This window comes from Gadus chalcogrammus, chromosome 17 (genome assembly GCF_026213295.1).
Source record: "Gadus chalcogrammus isolate NIFS_2021 chromosome 17, NIFS_Gcha_1.0, whole genome shotgun sequence".
Lineage (NCBI taxonomy): Eukaryota > Metazoa > Chordata > Actinopteri > Gadiformes > Gadidae > Gadus > Gadus chalcogrammus.
Window position 1 is genome coordinate 4,188,974 of NC_079428.1, and position 12,261 is coordinate 4,201,234.

General features: G+C 47.8%; 1 protein-coding gene across 1 annotated transcript; it reads left to right on the top strand.

The window, feature by feature from the left end:
- The first annotated feature begins 4,195 nt into the window (after positions 1–4,195).
- On the top strand, positions 4,196–9,792 carry naa40 (N-alpha-acetyltransferase 40, NatD catalytic subunit). Its single transcript, XM_056575887.1, has 8 exons — positions 4,196–4,537; positions 5,967–6,062; positions 7,430–7,482; positions 7,597–7,692; positions 7,893–8,051; positions 8,260–8,343; positions 8,834–8,911; positions 9,442–9,792. Exons 1-8 carry the CDS (start codon positions 4,532–4,534, stop codon positions 9,587–9,589), a joined length of 720 nt encoding a protein of 239 aa, XP_056431862.1. The 5' UTR covers positions 4,196–4,531; the 3' UTR covers positions 9,590–9,792.
- The last annotated feature ends 2,469 nt before the right edge of the window (positions 9,793–12,261 follow it).

Consider the following 12,261-nt stretch of genomic DNA (forward strand, 5'->3'; position numbering starts at 1 on the left):
TCCACCTCCAGCTCCTCTCCGCCCGTTTTATCTTGCTCTGGTCTCTTTCTTCTTTCTCTCCCGCCTGCTCACATTTCACTCTTTTCTCACTCAGATTTTCACTTCCTCTCTTGCGTCTGTCGCCCGCATCCCCCCCTGCCCTGCACTCCTGTGCTCTTCTACATCGCTCCGTCCAAAGTCTCCCTCCTCTCCCCTCCTCCTCTCCTCTTCTGCGCCCTCTCCTCTCCACTCCCTCTCCCTTCCACCCCCTTCTTCCTCAACTCTTCTCTCTCTCCTCTCTCCTCCTCCTCTCCTCTTCTGTGCTCTCTCCTCTCCACTTCCTCCCTCTCCCTCCCCCTTCTCCCTCCACCCTTCTCTCCTCTCCTTTTCTCTCCTTCTCCTCTTTTCTCCCTTAGCCCCTCATTGCCTCTACTCCTCCTTCTCTTTCTCTCCTCTCCCTTTTCTCTCATTTCCTCCCCCTTCCTCCCCTTCCTCCCCCTTCCTCTCACATCCCCTCCTCCTTCTCCTCCCTCTGAAATCGAATTCTGCCCAGCTCTCTCCATCCTATTCTCTTGCCTCCTCTCTCCTTGCCTCCTTTTCTCCTTGTCCTCTCTCTTCTTGGCCTGCATCTTCTTCCGTCTTGAGTTAATATAAAGGCTGCACTCGCCTTATGGTGAACTTGTTTATGAAAGTGTATGCATGTATGTTTTGATTGGATACAGGCATGCGTCTATCTGTCCGTCCGTCCGGCTTCCGTCTCTCATATCCCTCTGCTGTTGCAGTTTTGCTATGCACTCTCTCTCTCTTCCCACCAGGATATACTCTATCATTATTATCCTTGTTTCTCTTCTCCTCGCCGACATTATACCTTCACCTCTCTCTCTCTCTCTCTCTCTCGCTCTCTCTCTTGCTACCCTCCCCCTCTCTCACTAATTTCTTCACTCTTCCTTTCCTCTACCTCTGCCTTCCCCATGTACACTCACTACACACATGCACACACACGCACAAACACACACACACACACACACACACACACACACACACACACACACACACACACACACACACACACACACACACACACACACACCACACACACACACACACACACACACACACACAAAGACAAACATACACACACCAATGCAGAAACACAAACACACACACACACACACACACACACACACAAACACACACACACTCACAAACACGCACACAACATGTGTCTCTTTACCAACACTCAGACACATTTGGTTGTCATGGAAATTACCATTGTGTTGCTGGCATTTGGCATTTTGTAACCTACTAGTGAAAAACAATGGACCCTTTCACTGTGGGAATGTATGTACTGTATGTATGTTTGCTATATGTGTGTGTGTGCGTGCACGCGTGTGTCTGCGTTAATGTGTTTTGTGTGTCACACAGATTGCAGATGAGATGCATTAGATGACTGCAGTTCCAGAACAGAGCGGAGAAAAACCTGAACGCATTTTAAAAAGCGCTCAGGTCCTGGGGTTTGGTTCTCGCTTCACTGCTAGAGAGGGCGTTTGTGCACGTGTAGGCCTAGCACACTACCACGGAGGCCAATGCATCCCATGGTGTTTCCCTGCCACCCCGACCACGAAGGACATATTAATGTTGAGTGTGTTACTGTGGAGAAAACAGAGGAAATGCTCTCTGTCTCACAGTCTGTATCTCTCTCTCTCTCTCTCTCTCTCTCTCTGTCTCTCTATCTCTCTCTCTCTCTCTCTCTCTCTCTCTCTCTCTCTCTCTCTCTCTCTGTCTGCTCTTACATCTCACACACTTGCTCTCTCGATCGTTCTCTCTCACTATTTCCCTCTCTCCCGCTCCATCTCTCGATCTCACTCTACCGCTCTATCACGATCCGCCCCTCCCCTCCTTCATCACAACCTCCCTCTCTCTCACTTTCTCTCCCTCCCTCTCTCGCTCACTCTCTTGGTCTCCCACTCTCTCAATCACCCATTCTGTTTCTCTCCCACTCGTTCACACAATCCCCTCTCTCTCTGTCTCTCCCACATACCATTCTGTCTAGATCTCCCTCCCTCCCTCCCTCCCTCCCTCCCTCCCTCCCCATCTCCCTCTCTTGTCTCTCTTCCTTCCGGTGGGTGCATCCCTTCTCTGTCTGGCCGGCCCCTCCCCTAGGCCGCCCTACCTCCTTGTTTAATCCTGTCCCTGTATCCTAAGGCCTGCAACAGATGCATTCTGTCTGTCTGTCTGTCTATCCATCCATCATCCATCCATCCGTCTGTCTGTCTAGCTACCTGTCTGTCTATCTAAATGTCTGTCTGTAGCTACCTGTCTGTCTATCCAAACGTCTGTCTGCCTATAACCTGTCTGTCTATCTATATTTATATCTATATACAAATACATATATGTCAGTATGTCTGTCTACCTGCTATCCGCATGTCTATCTATCGGTCTCATATTCCATAATATCTCCCGACCTGAATAAGTCATTTATATTTGTTAAAAAGAACAACGTACATACTTCCAGAAGAAACGGACTATGTGAGCTTGTTTCTGTGTGTGTGTGTGTGTGTGTGTGTGTGTGTGTGTGTGTGTGTGTGTGTGTGTGTGTGTGTGTGTGTGTGTGTGTGTGTGTGTGTGTGTGTGTGTGTGTGTGTGTGTGTGAGTGAGAGAGTTATGGCTTGGGAGAGGGGGGAGGGGATCATAATCAGGAGGCCTTCTTGCAGACACAGAATAATTTAGAGTTTATAGTCTAAAGGTCTACATACAAAACCAAAACAAGTAAATCATGGATCAATAACGTTGTAACATCTTCAAAGACCAACAACAATAATAAAAAAAAAATTCATAAACGTTTTGAAGGACTTTTGGTTTATTCTTTTTTTTACTCGATAGAAACTCCATGGCCTCCGCGCACCCCGAAAATGAATTGTCTCCCGACGGCCGCGTGACAGATTACCCAGAGACAAAGAGGACTGGGCGGGGCTTACCAACGGGGCCATCTGCGTGCTCGGGAGGGCTGTGTGAGTGTGCCTGCGTGCACGTGTGCGTGCGCGTGAAAAGACCTCAATACCTCATTTTTTATTTAAACCAAGGAAAAGTGAGAAGGCCTCGCGCGTAATAATTAACATAAAATCCTCGTTAAGAGACTTCTCCATAAATGCCACGATCTGTTACAGAATATAACCTTGATGATCATTCATGGTATGTGACTTTTAAGCGATAAGGCGACACAAACATTTTACTCGGTTCAAGATGTAAAATGGGTAGAGCCAATCCATTCAATATTTGACCTATCGAATCATAATCACGTAATCTGGCCAGTGTAGATGTAGACTTGTCACTGGGCACGTTTCGGAACGAACATCTGTAAATCAATCACTCTATATTACCCTCTAGTGGACGTGTTGCAGAATTATTACGACAGGAACTGCATTAGAAAATGGGCCTTCCGGCTGGCAATGTTTTATAATGTTTACCGCACGGGCGACTTATAAGTACCTAAAACAAACCAAGTATATTATTTGACGATAACGAATATATATCTTCCCCCAACCTTTGAGCAATCAAAACGTATCTATTGTCAACACAGATTGCTCATCTGTGTTTAAAAATCAGTGTCAAAAATCTGTGATACCTTAACGTGATTGTTTAAATCTGTCTATTAATGTGACCAACTTTTCTATGTGGTTACCAACTATTCAATGAAAGAAATATACGCACTCACACACACACACACACACACACACACACACACACACACACACACACACACACACACACACACACACACACACACACACACACACACACACACACACGCACGCACGCACACACAATCCCTAGAGACCATATACTTAACTGTTAAGAATAATAGAGTATTAAAAGAATTGTAAAGAGATGATCGACCGTCCCACAGATCAATATTCTGCCGTTTTATTGACCCCTCTTGATGGTCTCTTTGTGCCTGTCGTCATTTCCCCAAGAAGGAAATGCTATTCGCGCTTTAACTATGTGATAGTTCATAAGATCCAAGGGTCCGAACGTACAGTGGGCGGTCCCTCTCTCCGGTATTGACTAATCACAAATCCTAAAGCACAGTAGGCGGCACCACTTGGCCTAGCAAACCCTTCGATGATTGGTCAGTAAACACCGGGGGGACGGCCTACTGTACGTTCGGACCCTTGGATCCTGATAACTACCTTTAACTATTTGCAAGAGACGGAGAAGAGAGGGAGGGAGGAAGGAGGAGAGAGAGGAAGAAAGGGCAGCGGACCCGCAATTTCAACCGTGTACTCTTGGCGCCAATCCGGCGTAAAGAAAAATAAAACGACATACTTTTCGATGTTGATGTGTCCATTTAATCTCCGCCTAGTCATTCAGTGATCATTTCCCCCCCATCGGCGCTCGCTAGCCCGCTAGCCTCCTTAGCACACTTATCATTGTTATAATCTCCACTTCGGTACTAATCATTCAGCGAGCAGCCACAGTAAGCAAAATAGCTCTCGGTGCTGCCAGGTGTGCGTTCTTCTTCACGGTGGTCGGAGAGGAGAAACACTTCGTGATGGGGGTGAGTTTTGTCAGCCTTTGGTGGATGTTGTTGGAAGGTGTGTGTGTGTAAATGTGTGTGTTTTGGGGGCTACACGAACAAAGAGCCCGCTGCTGCCTCTGCTGCTGCTGGTGATCCTGTGAACGTATGATGGAGTGGGAGCGAGAGAAAGCCGAGAGAGCGAGGAAGGGAGAGAGAGACGATGGTGGATGGAGGAGGGAGAGTTGCTGTGCTAGTGCTGTTAGCCCAGGCTAGCTCGTTTTTAGCTGCTGGGATCTCCCCCCCCTGCTTTTGCACGTTAAACGTGCCTTTCCTGTTGATCACTTTTTTTTTTTGATAAACTGAAAGAGTGGGATCGTACCACGCGATCCACTGCAGAGATGATGTTTATAATTAGGATGAATCTGTGTGCGATGACATTGCTAGCTTACTAGTCACAGAGGAGTCCATTTTTTTGACGTGTGTGCCTTCCTGGCTTCTCGTGTGCATGGATCCCAAGAGTAGTGTGGTCCTGTCGGCACCCCACCATGCCACTATGGCCTGTGTTCTAGGCCCGATCTCGCAGGCAGATCCATCTGCCTGCGTCTGACCTCTGTGGGGCTTAAGATGTAGTGAAGTTACGAGTGGGCTCTGAACTCTGAATTTTTTTTTTCTATCCGAGAATAGTTGATCCCTCACTTTCACTGCAGATAACCCGATCCACGTGTTTTACCCGAGTCCCTAGAGATTACCCAGACTTTGTACTTGTACTTTACCCGGGCTTTTTCCGATGAATATGTCAACCCATCTGAGTGCATTCCTTCCACGAATTGTTACCCTTTCCTGGGCTTGTATGGACGAGACTACAGACTGGGCCAAACCTAATGATCGTGTAGTACGTGGACAGTGAGCACGTTGTTACCCTTCACTGGTAACATCATGTTTCCACTGACTCCAACTAATACAACTTAAAGTAATAACAACACACAGCACGACAAGTAATTACTTGTGTTCCCCTAATACACAACGCAGTCTGCAATTGTGTCATGTGTGTTTTAATGTTTTAATAATAGCACTGTAGCGATTTTGAGTGTTCAAGTGTTTAAGAATACAAAATACAAACAAATATTTGCTATGTTTATATAGTCACATGTCTAATAAAACTTAAGTGGACCCTTTCACTGGCTGCTAATAAATCAACTTGTATTCTGGGTACTGTACTGTGACGAGAATGTTGCTCAGTACTTACAGAACCAGGAGTCCTGGCCTTGTAAGGATATTATGATTCAAAGGTTTTTATTTGTCACATACAGGATATGCAGTGAAAGGTTTGTGGGCCATACTCTTACGGCCCACCAACGAGGACATGGCCAAATGTGATTAGGTATTGGGTAATTTGCCCCAAAATCTGTGGGCTATGTAAAAAAATGGAAAAATCAACTCTATTAAAGACAGTCTTTCCTTCCTGCAGAGGAAATCGAACAGAGCGAAGGAGAAGAAGGAGAAGCGCAAGGAGGAAAGGGCGGCGATGGACGCCGTCTGCGCAAAGGTGGATGCAGCCAATAAGGTGAGGGGGCAAGGGGACCTCGGCCAATGAGGTGAGGGGGCAAGGGGACCTCGGCCAATAAGGTGAGGGGGGCAAGGGGACCTCGGCCAATAAGGTTAGGGGGCAAGGGGACCTCGGCCCATAAGGTAAGGGGGCAAGGGGACCTCGGCCCATAAGGTAAGGGGGCAAGGGGACCTCGGCCCATAAGGTGAGGGGGCAAGGGGACCTCGGCCCATAAGGTGAGGGGGCAAGGGGACCTTGGCCAATAAGGTGAGGGGGCAAGGGGACCTCGGCCAATAAGTTGAGGGGGGCAAGGGGACCTCGGCCAATAAGTTGAGGGGGACAAGGGGACCTCGGCCAATAAGGTGAGGGGGACAAGGGGACCTCGGCCAATAAGGTGAGGGGGGCAAGGGGACCTCGGCCAATAAGGTGAGGGGGCAAGGGGACCTCGGCCATAAGGTGAGGGGGGGCAAGGGGACCTCGGCCAATAAGGTGAGGGGGGCAAGGGGACCTCGGCCAATAAGGTGAGGGGGAAGGGGACGTTGACCAATAGGGTTAGGGGGGAAAGGGGGCGTTGACCAATAGGGTGAGGGAGCAAGGGGACGTTGACCAATAGGGTGATCGGGGGGGGAAATGGGGTGTTGACCAATAGGGTGATGGGGGGGTGGAAATGGGGCGTTGACCAATAGGGTGAACGGGGAAAGGGGACGTTGACCAATGGGGTAAGGGGACATGACCAAAGGGAGCAGAGTGGGAAGGTCAAGGAATCCGGACGTTTGTGGGGGATTTTAATCAATAAATGGCCATTATGGCTGAAAGTTTAAGCTAATGCAGTGCAGTGCCTTGAGATAGCTAATGGTTTGTAAAAGACTAAATGGGGAGGAAACTAAGCATTTATTCATCTTTCCTCGTTTACAAACCAAGATTCAGCCTTTGGTTGAAGATGCTGTACTGCGCCCCATTTTTTGGTTGACTTTAGCTCTGATATGGATTTAATGGATGTTTGATGTGGGTTTATACCCACCTGAAATGCATGCCGTTTCCGACCACTTCCTATAAGATGCTTGTAACCACTTTTTCTGAAGTTATATTGGTCATATGTTTTGAAATGTTAATGGCATTTCGAGGGTAGGGAGTTTACGGCCGTAGATGCAGTTAACGATAACAACTCAGTCATTCAGCACTTTAATCATGACCATAGTCGTATCCATATATTTCTCAGAAGAAAGAGAAACTTACAATTACTAGTGAGTATGGCATCTACTCCTGCTAAGTTAGGAGTGGGGCGACTTCCTATGGGGTGCCCTACAGATATACTGTGTGTTAATATTGGGGATTGAACCCAGAAACTTCCTGGCTCATGTTATTTCATGTATCCCCCTCCATAGCTGGATGATCCACTGGCGGCCTTCCCTGTCTTCAAAAAGTACGACAGAAATGGGTAAGTGCCTCCTGTCTAACTAGCTGTTCCCAGCGTGTGTTTGTACGGACTTGCGTGCATCTATTGGATGTGTTTAAGCTATCTTGAGTTTGACCCTGTGGTGTCGCCGTCCAGGTTGAACCTGCAGATAGAGTGCAAGCGAGTGTCCACTCTCAACCCTCTGTCCGTGGAGTGGGCGTACGAACTCACCAGGGCCAACATGCAGACGCTGTGAGTACACACAACACTGCTAAACGTTTTCCTGTTTGGTCATTTTATTTAAGGCGAGGGGAAAATATGCAATTTTAATATAAAGGGGGCGAATGACGGTAGCTAAAAGAGAGACGCAATCAACAAACGACACGCATACTATACTACCAAGCAACACGCCTCCCCTGGGATTGACGTTCTTCCCTCCCTTCGTTCCGCAGGTACGAGCAGAGCGAGTGGGGCTGGAAGGAGCGGGAGAAGAGGGATGAAATGAAGGACGAGCGGGCGTGGTACCTGCTGGCCCGCGACTCTGACTCCGCCCCCGTCGCCTTCTCCCACTTCCGCTTCGACGTGGAGTGCGGGGAGGAGGTGCTCTACTGGTAAGGCTTTCACAATAAGAGCCCTTTTTTTTTTCTTTCACAATAAGAGCCCTTTTCCTCTCTCTCTCTCGATAAGTACCGTGTTGAAGTTGCGCAAGTGTTGCGTAGCGCAAAGTCATAATCTGATTCATCCAACCTCTCTGTCAAATTGTGAACAAAGCAAAAAATAAATAATAAAAACGCTAATGGTTTTGTCTCTTACTTTCAGTTACGAGGTGCAGTTGGAGAGCAGAGTGCGGAGAAAAGGACTGGGCAAGTTCCTCATCCAGATCCTCCAGCTCATCGCTAACAGGTACGTACGCCCCGTCGCTTTGATACACAAGGACGAAAGGTTTTGGAAAGAGAGCAAAGTTCATGGAGGCATTGGTATGGTTCTTTGAAACTAAAACGGCAGCAGATGCAGAATATAAAAGCATACTTTTAATAAGTACGTTTTGATTTAGGTAAAACCTGTACTGATTGGAGAGCGGTCTGACCGTTGAATTTGTGGCAAAAGAGGTCTTGGTTTAAAGACTTTTCCTTGTAAAGGAGAGTCTCCTCGGAGCTTCTGTTGATATAATACGGAAAACTGTTTTTATTGACAAGACTACCAACAGGGTTGTTTGGATGGAAATCAGGGTTGCGTATTTAAACAAATGCTTTGCCGATGGCTATTGTCCCACTATGGCGGCCGGTAAAATGACAACACGGTAATAGCCGACCCAGACTACCACTCACGCAATGCTGCTCTCGGGCAGTAGATGTCGGTGTTTTCCCTGACTCCATTGTGTCCTCCTCTCCAGCACACAGATGAAGAAGGTGATGTTGACGGTATTCAAACACAACCACGGAGCCTACCAGTTCTTCAGAGAAGCTTTACAGTAAGTCGCCTCGCAGAGCTCGGATAGGCAGGGGGTGGGGGGGTGGGACGAACACAGGTGTACCTCATGAGGTTAACGAGGGGCTCCTGACATGCCTACACAGACACATCATCACCTTGAGGCTATAGCTGTTTGTGCCCTATTGCTAACAACCTTTAAAGGTGATATATTATACCACCAGGTTGGGGTGTGATTAGCCACTACAAGCCATTTTGAAAACCTGCCTCTTCTGACATCACAAGTGGCCGTGTCCAGCTAGATGTGTGACGGATAGATGAGCAACGTTTGCTACAGCCCCACGGAGAAGGCCGGTAGACTGATCCATCCAGCACACGTCTAGGTGGACACGCCCGATGGTGATGTCGGAAGAGGCAGATCTTCAAAAAGGCTTGTAACGGCTAGTCACACTCACACCTGTTGGCACAACGTCCTATTTATTAGCGCTACGCAACCAAATGAAATGAAGTGTGACGGGACTTGGCTCCCGTTTTTTAATCCCCGCCCACTTTTTCTAATTCCCGCCCCTCAAGGTTTGAGATTGACGACACCTCGCCCAGCATGTCTGGTTGCTGTGGCGACGACTGCTCCTACGAGATCCTGAGCCGGCGGACCAAGCACGGCGAGGCGGTGACCGGACACACCCACGGGGGCGGGCACTGCGGAGGCTGCTGCCACTGATGGGCTGGCCGCCGTGACAACGACAACCTCCCCCTGCCGCCCTATTGGCCGATCGGTTTAACGACAGAAAACAAGAATAAGAGAGAGAGAAAAAAAAAAACGACAAAACGAAAAAGAACAAACCAGCAACTTTGACAGCTGTGTGTGAAAGCTCACTCTGCCCACTGTCAAGCAGCCATTTTGAATCTCCCCCCCCCCCCCCCCCCCCCCCTTCCTCCTCTCAGAACAATTGAAAGGATTTCAAAAATGTTAATGAATTTGCAGCCAAAATGGTGGAACACACCACACCTGGCTACAGATGAATGGTGTTGCATTATGGATCCAGTAGTTCTGTGTTGATAGGTTTATTTTAATTTTGTGTGTGTGTGTGTGTGTGTGTGTGTGTGTGCACGAGTGTGTACGTCCCTGCTAGTCGTTGGTAGTCAGCGTGAGCTTTCAGACACGGCCCTCTGTTTACCACCCTTCCATGAACTCTGCCATTCCCCTCGTCACCCCCACTCGTCTGGCTCGTTTATAGCCCCCCCCCCCCACTTCCCTCTGTTCTTACGGAGGCAGATCGACAGGGAGCCTTTCCCATAGCCTGACTCAGTCTCCCCCTCCACCTCATATTCTGTTCCCTCCATGAATCAACTGACAAACCTCTGCTCCTCTCTCTCGGTATCCTGCACTGTATCCAAACGCTCTTCATGGGGAGAGCAAACCCAGAGTGGACCCCCCCCCCCCCCCCCCGATACCCCCCACCACCCCCCCACCGACGGGAGTCTTACCATTTCATTTGTGTACATTTCATTGTGAGCTTCACCGTGCGACATTACTGTCTTCTGTTTCCACCCCCCTCCCTCCATCACTGTTGATGAGCTGCTCCCTGTGGGCTCAAGTCAAGCGTGTTTTGTTTTTTTTCGTGATCATGTTTCGAAGTCCCTCCGCCTTGTTTGTTTTGTAGTCATGAGCACGCATCACGTTTGCCCCCACGCAGTCCCCGTTCACCGTCTCCGCGGCGTCTCCTCTGGATTCGTACAGCCCCCCGTTACCCCGGATCCCCTCCCGCGTCCCGTCTCCGATACCAAGTTTTCTTCCCGTCTTTGTAAACCCACCCAGCGTGCACCCCACTCCCACCCTGGTTATCGTCCCCCCCACTCCCACCCTGGTTATCGTCCCCCATAAGTGAATCATATTGATTTTAGCCCCGGAAGTTTACGTCACCGTCGTACTGCCTTGGCGTCTTGGTTTTCAGTGTTTAGTTTTTTTTTTATGACTGGATGGAGGGATCTCTGATTAGGTGATGGATGGATGTTATTTTCAGAACATTTAGGCCCTTTTTCTCCTGGTCGCTTCTCTCTCTCACCCTCTCTCTCTCTCTCTCTCTCTCTCACTCACTCTCTATTTCCGTTTGGTTAGGTCCCACCTGACCTGCTTATCAAATAGAGCTTGCATGACAAAGTTTGAAAATGATGTTTATGATAATCCTAAATAATGATAATAAAAATCGTCTTCACCAGGGTTTTAGCCTGAGCGGTTAAGGTCAAGGTGTCTTCAGGTGTATCCGATAGTTTGACATTTCTCACCCTGTCTCCTTCATCTTTTTTAGTGCACATTTTCTAAGTGAATCCATGTTCATTAAAGTATCTTGGAGGATATAACCATTTGATTTCCTTTTTCTTTTTTCAATCATTTTCAGTTGTTGGATTCTAAATCTTCTGCCGCTCGTATAAAAACCCAAACGGATGATCCAAGGTGAACTGACGTTTAGGTCAGTCTGTCGGTTTTGTTTGTCCAACCCGCATTTTCAAGAAAAACGGTGGGATTATGTTAGAATCCCCTTTCTTTGTTTGCTCTCCCTTGACTTATCCCCCTAGAAGGGTGGTTCTCCTTGTTTAAGTTCGCCAGGGGGGCAGACAGTCAGTGGAAAAGACTCGTTTTTTTAAGTCTGTAGTAAACTGAACACCACTGGCTAATGCTGTAAAGTAGAATTATTTTTGTAAGGAACTGTCATCCCGGAAACGTGGCTCATTGATTGAGTTTTTCTTTTAGAGTAAATACATTTTTTTAGTTTTCCCAAATAAACCAAGTGGATAATGTAGTTCCGAGGTTCAGTCCTGTTGTTATATGGACGGCAACACGAGAGGTCATTTCATGGAGTTGGAAGTAGATTATTTTACAGTTTCTTGGAAAGAGCAAAAGTAACCACAAAAAACATACTATCTTCCTTTCCACTGACGCCACCTGAAAAATTACAAAATATTTGGTATGGGCATGTATATAGCAACAGCTTATTTACTGGCGGAGTCTCAATCTGTTTCTCTCACACTCAGGTTATTCAAACTGTAAAAGCCTCCATATGATGTTCCAGCCATGTTTGCCAGTTAGAGAAAGAGGCATCCGATTTTGGATTCTGGAGTCAAATCATTTGGGATGGCCTGGCCGGGTTACATCAACTTTTTTCCCTTTTTAGTAGAGATAATTTCTTCTTCGTGTATGTCTCTCCGTGTGTCTGGGGTCCGTTATATCGCTTGATAACTGACATCAGGTGGCATTGTCAGTCAGTGCAAACTAATTGTGCATACCCATGTATATTGTGATACCATTACATTCATACCTTTGGGACTAATGAGTGTTTTCCCTGCTCCATATCCTCGGTATGTGCCCAGCAGGGGGTTACGGCCATAAATCAG

What these genes read in the sequence shown, in the direction of transcription:
- naa40 (XM_056575887.1), top strand. An exon ending in AGGTGGATGCAGCCAATAAG is followed by an intron (nt 6,063 to 7,429) that starts GTGAGGGGGCAA and finishes CCCCCTCCATAG; the next exon opens with CTGGATGATCCACTGGCGGC. An exon ending in CTCCAGCTCATCGCTAACAG is followed by an intron (nt 8,344 to 8,833) that starts GTACGTACGCCC and finishes CCTCCTCTCCAG; the next exon opens with CACACAGATGAAGAAGGTGA.